The sequence below is a fragment of the Lipotes vexillifer genome, unplaced genomic scaffold, assembly GCF_000442215.2.
Source record: "Lipotes vexillifer unplaced genomic scaffold, Lipotes_vexillifer_v1.1 scaffold120, whole genome shotgun sequence".
NCBI lineage: Eukaryota > Metazoa > Chordata > Mammalia > Artiodactyla > Lipotidae > Lipotes > Lipotes vexillifer.
The window spans coordinates 373,567-382,802 of record NW_006791240.1 but is presented as its reverse complement, the minus strand read 5'-3'; the positions used below and the strand labels follow the sequence as shown (position 1 = coordinate 382,802).

At 37.2% G+C, this 9,236-nt stretch overlaps 1 protein-coding gene across 3 annotated transcripts in view; it reads right to left on the bottom strand.

Moving 5' to 3' along the window:
* Positions 1–9,236, bottom strand: part of ALG5 (ALG5 dolichyl-phosphate beta-glucosyltransferase) — a 33,946-nt gene that overhangs the window by 6,167 nt on the left and 18,543 nt on the right. For all 3 annotated transcript variants that reach the window (XM_007464232.1, XM_007464234.1, XM_007464233.1), the window contains 2 exons: positions 8,701–8,760; positions 3,097–3,248 (listed from right to left, as the gene is read on the bottom strand). In XM_007464232.1, coding sequence (XP_007464294.1) covers positions 3,097–3,248; positions 8,701–8,760 — 212 coding nt within the window. The remainder of the gene's footprint in view (positions 1–3,096; positions 3,249–8,700; positions 8,761–9,236) is intronic.

Here is a 9,236-nt window from a genome sequence, read left to right as displayed (position 1 = left end):
GGAATGGGGGATGGATGGAGATGGGGCAAAGGACAACTGTTTTCTTGTTATAAGCCTGATGGAATGACTTTAAATTATAAACATGAATAACATTGATTAAAAATTTTTAAAAATCCACTAGAAGTACATTTCAAAGAATCCATTTAAAAAATTATTCATAAATTGGGTCAAATTATACCTTAACATTAAATGGAAAGAATTTAGGTGAGGTAGAGTTCAGAGGATGGAGATTTTATATACATATTTATATTTAACATTTAACGTTACCCATACTCAAGTAATTCGGAATCAGAGATGCCTGTAGTCTTTTAACTTCAGCGGTACAGCGTATACCTTGAAGTGTTGTAATACCTAGAAACTACTTGACTTGGATTCCCTGAACGTTACGAGAAAAATTTCAGTGAATCTTTAGAACAAGTCCTCTTAAAATAAAACGTCTAAGGAGACACATATGGAAGTGAGTAGATGCACAATTTGGTTTCTAAAACTTATGCTGCATAAGAAAAAACAAATCTGCTCTTTAGTCTTTCTTGAAGTGAAGGAACAGAGATGTTTAAACAAAGACAATGAAACATAACTGTGGTGAAGGGTATACTGCTAATCAGGTTGATACATGTGTATTTGGTGGTTCTCCTTTATGGGCACAACATAAACATAACTGGACCCTAAAGAGAGATGTGAGAGGCTAAAATTTTAAGTCAGGTCAATATTATGCCAATCAAATTGCAAATAAATAATTAAAAAGGCATGCATATGAACATAAAATTTAAAGAAGAAAAAAATAAGAACATGTTTTTTAACTTAAAAAACCCATAAAACCTTGGAAGAGTGCTGGCCAATACACTAGCCACATGTGGCTGGCTATTGGGCAACTGAAATGTGGCTAGTCTGAATTGAGATGTACTGTACTCTGAAGACACAGTACGAAGAAAAGCATGTAAAATAGCTCAGTATTTTTTTCATACTGAGTGCATGCTGAAATGACTACATTTATATTGTGTTCAATATAGTATTAAAATAAATGTCACCTTTCTTTTAATTTTTTAATGTGGCTACTAGAAAATGTAAAATTACATATATGGCTTGCATTTGTGTCTCATATTATATTTCTGTTGGACAATGCTGCCTTATAACAATCCTGACTTACAACAGTCCTGACAAGGAAACTTCATAATTTTTAAGTCATCAACCCTAACCCTGATGTTCTCCATTTTTAAATCCTTCCTTTTGAACTACAAAGAACCTAGTTCTTTGACAATAGATGGAGACATAACATCTGACTGAAAAATATCTAATGCAGAGGGAGGGCTTTATTTCTAGAGGGGCTTCTTAATAAGATCCTCTGATTTTGGAGTCCATTAACTATCAATATATTTTATTCTTTAACATAATAGAAACATGCATCTAAATTTTAAAACCAAATATACATTACTTAAAAAATTTTAATCTAGGAAAGAAAGATTTAAAAACATGTTTGATAATTTTAATTCTGAAACTACAGTTTCTTTAAAGTTATTTGGGAAGATTATATGGCATCTATTTCTACGGCGATAACAGATCTTTGCAAATAGACACATGAAAGTTATAGAGACTATAAAAATGAACATCTACTGGAATAATTATGCAGACTCCCACCATGAACAGAATTCACACAGAACCCAGTACTAACAGTAAGTATTCTTTCAACAGTATTTATTGAGTACCTATGATGTGCCAGGCAATCTCTTTGCTATACAATAAGCAAAATCAGATGGGATTCTTGCTCTTGTGGAGCTTACGTTTTAATAGAGAAAAAGAAACATTACACAAATAAAGCACTACAGATGTGACAGGTGCTATGAGAATGGCTTATGGCACTGCAGCAGCATACGATCAGGGGCATCTAATCCGGTAGAGAGTGAGGGCAGGTTGTCCTAACGAAGATCTGAAGGATAAGGTGACCTTGACGGAGGGGCAGTGGGTGGTTGAGAAGGAAGAACCGCACATGGAGACTCAGGTGGGCCAGACCGTAATATCAATACTGATACTGCCTATTGGTATCCCTCTCAAGGCCCTGGAAGGCACCGAAAGGCAATGGGAAGCAGAAGAGGTGCATCTGATTGATCACTTCTAATTTCTGAAGGGTCCCCTTGGACTCAGCATAGGAACTGATGTCTTGGATTGTGGTGAAGATGAAGAGAAATGAAGGGACATAAAAGCTCAAAACAGGCCTTGGTCATGGGCTGGATATACAGAGGGCCTGTGGGGAAGGCTGTAATGACTCCAAGGTTTCAGGCTTCTATGTGACTGTTATTCCCTAAACAGGCTGGGAGCTGAGGCGAGGTCTGGGACAAAGAGAGGCCGAATGCTGCTGATAGGTTCATTGAGACAGTAAGTGGTCATTTTAAAACATGACCACTGGATTTAATCATAGGAGGGTAACTAGATGTTTAGATGGGAGGATGGGTGAGGAGTGAGTGGGAAGCAAGAAGATGGGGACAGTGAATATGGACCACTTTTCCAAGAAAAGGCTCGCTGTGAAAGTAAAGAGGGCTAGAGTTGAAGGGGTGCTGGGGGCAGGGGTCAATGGAGAGGGTGTTTTTCTAATGGCAAGAGAAATTTAAACTTGAAAAAACTGATGGGAAAGATGTGGTTGAGAGAAAAGGCTAAAGACAGGAGAGAAAATAAGTGAACAGGATTGGGTTGTTAGAAGGTGGAAGGGGATGCAGAGGTCCAAGGATTGGTCTTAGGCAGGAGAGGGAACTTACTCCTGCAAAAGAAGGGAAAGAAGAGAAAATGGGTACCCTCTTCTGCTTTGATATGTCTGAGCTTTTTCTTTTTTCTTTGAAGGAAAAAAAGGAAGCTTAAGGAAACAGGATGTTTTCAGGCCTCTCAATTTATACTGTCTACAATTAAGGTAAATATATAACTTTATACCCTATGTTTGGTTTGAGATAAATAAGAACCAAACCAGTAAGTGTACAGATTAAGTTTACATATATAAGTGTCAATTTTGTTTAAACCTGGATGTTCATTATGGGACTACAGGGCTGCTGCCCATTACCTGGAGAAACTGCTGTATAAGATACACCAGACACATTCCGGTTAGGAACCTACCATCGTTCAATGTGGAGAGATGAAAACGTCCGTGACGCTGCTTCTCGAGTTAATAATTTGAACCCACACTGTGTGTCCCTGATTCCTTTTACACAAAGGAACCACACCAGAAAGTGGAACCCATACATGAGAAGAGTACGGAAGTAAGAACGCTGAAACAAAGACAAAATATAAATGACTTTTCTATTTATCTATAAAGGAGACATTGAAAACACCTGGCTGTAGACAACTGCAACTTAATACTTAATTGACTGGGTAGATCATGAACGCCATTGTTCCATTAGCTGCATGGGCAAAGTCTATTCTAGAAACTGTGAGGACGCCTAATGCTTGGAGCTGGACAGAGGCTAGAAAAGTAGTTACTCACTTCCTGGAGGTGGAGTCAGACAAGAAGAATCACAGTGCCTGTGAGAGTCAGGGCTTCAATGTGCCAGAAATATACCACAGCAGTTGGAGGGCTGGTCTGAGCCAGGAAAACATCTCATTCACCTTATATTTTGTGCCCCAAACACACTTCAGTTTCAAAAAATGGTGAGTTACCAGAATATCTTGGAAAAATGAAACACTAAGATTTCAACCTGAGGTATGATACCTAGCTAATGAGACTGTGACAGAAAAGGTACAGCAGAGTGTCACAGACTAGAAAGGAGTTTGAAACAAAAACCCAGTGTCTCTAACTATGACAGATATTTCTGACTAAATATATTTTAATAGGAAACTTCTTTAATACATTGGATATTAAACTTAAGTAGTCTAATCCTATCTGAGAATTCACTATTGTTATTAGTCATTAATTTTATTATTAGTAGTAACATGACATATATTCCATTATTCATTAAACAATGCAAACTTAAAAAAAATCATTATCACTGAATTCAAGACTTTCATATTTAGGATTAAAAAAAGATAAGGTCTCTTAAAGTTTTCTATAATTATGGTAATAGACCCATGGAATGATATATTACATATGCACATAAGCAAACCAGTAAGAGTCTATGCAGAATATTTACTATCTCATCCTACTAAATAAATGTCCTTTCCTCCTTTTGGATATTCTTTTTCATTATTGTAATCTTCAGTATTTTTCTTTATTCACATGTCTTTTTCTATCACCATGGAACAAAATCATGACTCAACAGTGAAAAAATGGTGGGAGAAAAGCCATGGAAATGAGCAGGCCTATATTTGAATCCTGGCTCCATTAATAATTAGCAGGCTGTGTGTGGGTTTCCCTGGTGGTGCAGTGGCTGAGAATCCGCCTGCCAATGCAGGGAACATGGGTTTGAGCCCTGGTCCGGGAAGATCCCACATACTGCAGAGCAACTAGGCCCGTGCGCCACAACTACTGAGCCTGCGCTCTAGAGCCCGTGAGGCACAACTACTGAGCCTGCGTGACACAACTACTGAAGCCCACGTGCCTAGAGCCCGTGCTCCGCAACAGGAGAAGCCACCGCAATGAGAAGCCCATGCACCACACGAAAAGTAGCCCTCACTCGCCGCAACTAGAGGAAGCCCGTACACAGCAACAGACCCAATGCAGACAAAAATAAATAAATAAATTAAAAAAAAGATGATTAGCAGGCTGACGTTGAACAAGTTACTTCTACTCTCTAAATCCCACTTTGCTCATCTAGAATGAAAATGCCTGCCTCACAAAGGTACTGTAAAGTTTAAATGAGATAATATTAAAGCCTTTAACCAAGTGTTTGGTACAGGAAGTAACAGAAACTTAATAAAAGCTTTTAATAAGGGAAGAAGGCTTGAAAGCTCACTTTAACCTCCTGACCACAGTTTCACTTGTGTATTAAATAGGGCAAGAAGGGAAGGAAGAATAAAATACTTATCTATAGGGTACGTAAAACAAACTCTTTGAAAAGCTCTAGCACTTCTCACTGACCACCTAGAATGATTAGTTATGTTTTGATGTAAGTATGTCTTACCTCTCTAAGCAGATAGGGCAGAAACCTCATCTTAAAATACTTTGGGAATCTCACAACAGCTTGCTCAGTGCCTTTCATTTAAAATATTTCCAATAAATACCGGTTGACTGATTAAACCTCCAAAAAAGCATTTATGCTTAGGAAAGGAACAAATAGAAATCGAAAGACAGAAAAATTAAAATTGGGCTTCCCTGGTGGCGCAGTGGTTGAGAGTCCGCCTGCCGATGCAGAGGACGTGGGTTCGTGCCCCAATCCGGGAGGATCCCACGTGCCGCGGAGAGGCTGGGCCCGTGAGCCATGGCCGCTGGGCCTGCGCGTCTGGAGCCTGTGCTCTGCGGCGGGAGGGGCCACAGCAGTGAGAGGCCCGCGTACCGCAAAAAAAAAAGGTAGAAAAATAATACCTATAAACTATTCTCCTTGAATGATTTTTAACACGATTTAGATGAGCTTACTAGTAACCAAATAAAAATATTCATGACTGCTTTTGCTTGGATGTTAATAGAAGATTTTTGTTTTAGGATAATGGCTATTTTTTTTAAAAAACAAACATGTTGAGTTCACATGAGGACTTTAACTTATTTGATTTCTAACATATTGAAAAGCATAACAATATAATCTACAAGCAACTGGAACTTTCTTTAATTTTTAAAACTTGGCAAAATATCTTAGAATTTAGAAGACATCTAAAAACATACTACAGGATAGACTTATTTAGTTAAATGAAGGTAACAAAGTCATAGAATAGCATTATATGAACTTCTGAAGTAGATATTTAAAAACATTCACTGCTTTAATATTAACAATCATCTCTAATGTTTATGAAATGTAAACAAGGAATTCAGGTGAAATTTAAAGCTGACTGGTAATTTTATTATCTTAAAAAGAGAAGTTAAAGAAGTCCTAAGACTTAAGCAGACTCTTCAAAAAAAATCTAAAGAGATCAAACAAACAGTAATGGATTCTACTTTAAATCATTTAAAAATGATAAATTTGAGAATACCCAGACAATATAAACATGACTGTTTTAACTGTTATACAGAACACATGGGCATATGAACACTTTTAAGGATGCCTGAAAGACTCCAATGGTGCTGTATCATGCATGTTTGTCTTCCAAGAGAGCAACAGAACAGACAGTAGGATTAACTGAGAATATGTGTAAAGGTATTTAGGACAGATAAGACTGAAAACTACACAGTTAAGCTACTGAAGTTGCTGTTTACTATCTTGGTTAATTAATACTTTTATAATTTTCTCACTGTCCACAGATCGATCACCATGCTGGATTTATATTACCTACGGCACATTAAGAGAACACCCTAATTATGGCTGAGAAGTGGAAGGCCACGCTGCAGTTTCTTGGACACGTGGCAGATGGTTGTGTTGCCCCTTGGAGATGACCTTCTATAAGACAGGTATAGTTCTGTGAGAATCATCTGGACTTGAACTACAAGCCTACTCAGCAGGAGTTATACGTAGCATCTGCAGAGGACAACTGCTGATCTCTAGTCAGTGGACCAATTTACCCTTTCTTTCTAGAGTAGCAGCCAATTCTGTAGGGTCCAAAAGCACTATGTCAGTAACTAAGTTTTACAGATGGACGAATGGATGGATAGATGACAAGGTAAATTATAAACGCACAGATCCTGGAATAGATCCCTTGATGACTGGTTAAAAGCATCACTAGGTAAAAGAAGGTTCAGACCATAGCACAGCCTCATCTTACTATTCTGGAAAAAAATTCAAAGAGTTTTCAACCAATGGAAGTTCTAAGTGAGAGAATTTGCACCGTTAAAAACAAAATCAAAAACCACAGTTCTTTTCTACTGCCACCAACAATACAGGTCCCAACTATTTCTTGCCTAGATTACTTCAACTGCTTCCTAATTACTGCCTCCTATTTCTCCAACTCTTTTTCCTTTCCAAGTAGATAATCCTCTTTTCCCCTATCTATATACATATTTTAAAAAAGGACCAAATTTACTTACAAAAGCCTTAAATTAACATCAGTCTATTTTCATTAAGTGTTTTTACACAAACAATTATACTGTATTTACAATATCATACTGTTTTTTCTCCATACAACCTAATATTTTAGTATTTCCCAACATGATTATACAGTCTCCATTATCATCTATTTTATCACTGCATGACATTTCATCCAGGGGAAATATGTACACTTTCTAGTGTTGGGATTTAGTATTTTATAGTTTCTAGTATTTCACAATGATAGATAATGTGCTGAACATTTTGCACATACACTTTTTCTTTCCTTATCTCTTGTGTATCAGTAAAGTGATGAAGTTGGACTAGCTAATCTCTAAACTCTTTCAGTGTTAAATTTCTAGGAGTTTGATTCTCTATGGTTAACAGATTAACCTTTTTGAAACACCAATAACAGTCCATAGGGTTATAGAGTTACATTTGGACTAGATGCTGAAGATGTTAAAATAATTTATTTCTTAAAAAAAGGAGGGGCTTCCCTGGTGGTGCAGTGGTTGAGAGTCTGCCTGCCGATGCAGGGGACACGGGTTCGTGCCCCGGTCCAGGAAGATCCCACATGCCGTGGAGCGGCTGGGCCTGTGAGCCGTGGCCGCTGAGCCTGTGCGTCTGGAGCCTGTGCTCCGCAACAGGAGAGGCCACAACAGTGAGAGGCCTGCGTACCGTGAAAAAAAAAAGAAGCAAAAAACGGAAAGTTCAGGTTTCCACATTTGAGCAAAATCCTTAAGGGATTTTATGACTCTGCCATCAGTATATCTTGGGAAAAAAATTAGAATTTTTTCATGTCCTATTTCAGAATCACTAAGGGAAAGGTTCAATCTTTTATTCTGCTGGTTCTCAAACTCTGGTATGCATAGGGTGACCTGGGAAACTGTTAAAAAGGCACATTCCTGGTCCTGTGGCTAGAGCCTGACTTAAGTGTCTGGGATTGGCCTAAGAACATGCATTAAAGGAAAAACAAATAAACGAAACACCCCAGATAATTTTGACCTTGCACTGAAAATATGGCTTTATTCTTGATCTACTTGACCAATCTAGTAGATGAACTGTTAAGAATATAATGGACAATTACAGAGCTTGATACATTAGGTCTACGTTTTTAAGTGAAAAAATAATTAAAATAAACAATACTGCATAGAGTAGTTCCTTATTATATTTTTTTCCTCAAAGTTGCTCCAGCTTCTTAGCCTAACCTGTAAATTACAAGCTGAAGAAGTTCATGTCTTCAGTGATTGTTCTGAATATACTAAAGGGGCAGCACAGCTTTACAAATCTGAAGGTATATGCTTTTCTAAGAGGAATAGTTAAAAAAAATTTAAACTTTGAATAAAACTTAAAATATAGTACTTAAGTGTGCTGACATGAGAAAAACTAAAGGCAAGTTGATAGGTTCAAAAATGAATCATTTGGAGAAATTTGCCTTATATAATAACTGAAGGGGGACTCTCTTTGTGTCTTAAAAAAAGAGCTGCTTGTATCCACAATCAAAGTGAAGTCTACATCCTCCCTGTATACTCATGAAAAAAAAAAACAATCAATTCCTAAATATGCTAATCCTTTCTTCTGAAAGGAACCTCATCATTATGAGATTAAGTATGAAAGCTTATCTCATGCTAATGTATATGTAAAAAAGGAAAAAACTGATCCATGATGAAAGCCTCACCTGAGCAATTGATTCTTTTTCCAAATGAGCTCGAGATCCACATGCAATAGCCATTTGATCCTGAGGAAAAAAGCAATGAAATAAGTATCATTAATAAAAATATTTATTTTCAATGTGAATACCTCATTTTTTAGAAACTATTTTTTTAAAAAGTAACATTAGATATCTTTAAAGGTTTACTGAGGAATTCAGAATATGTACAACTTAAACAACTCTAATTGTATTTACCAAGATGACACTATTCAGGGCTAAATATAAGAGGCATGCATTATTTCAAAAGTCATATATTTAAGTGATTTTTCTAATTGAAAATACTGTATCAATATAATTATAAGAAAAATTAGTAGTATTAGAAAGAAAAGGGTTATCTGTAGATGGTATGATTTTTTTTTTTTTTTTTTTTTTTTTTTTTTTGCGTTACGCGGGCCTCTCACTGTTGTGGCCTCTCCTGTTGCGGAGCACAGGCTCCGGACGCACAGGCCTAGCGGCCATGGCTCACGGGACCAGCCGCTCCACGGCATGTGGGATTTTCCCGG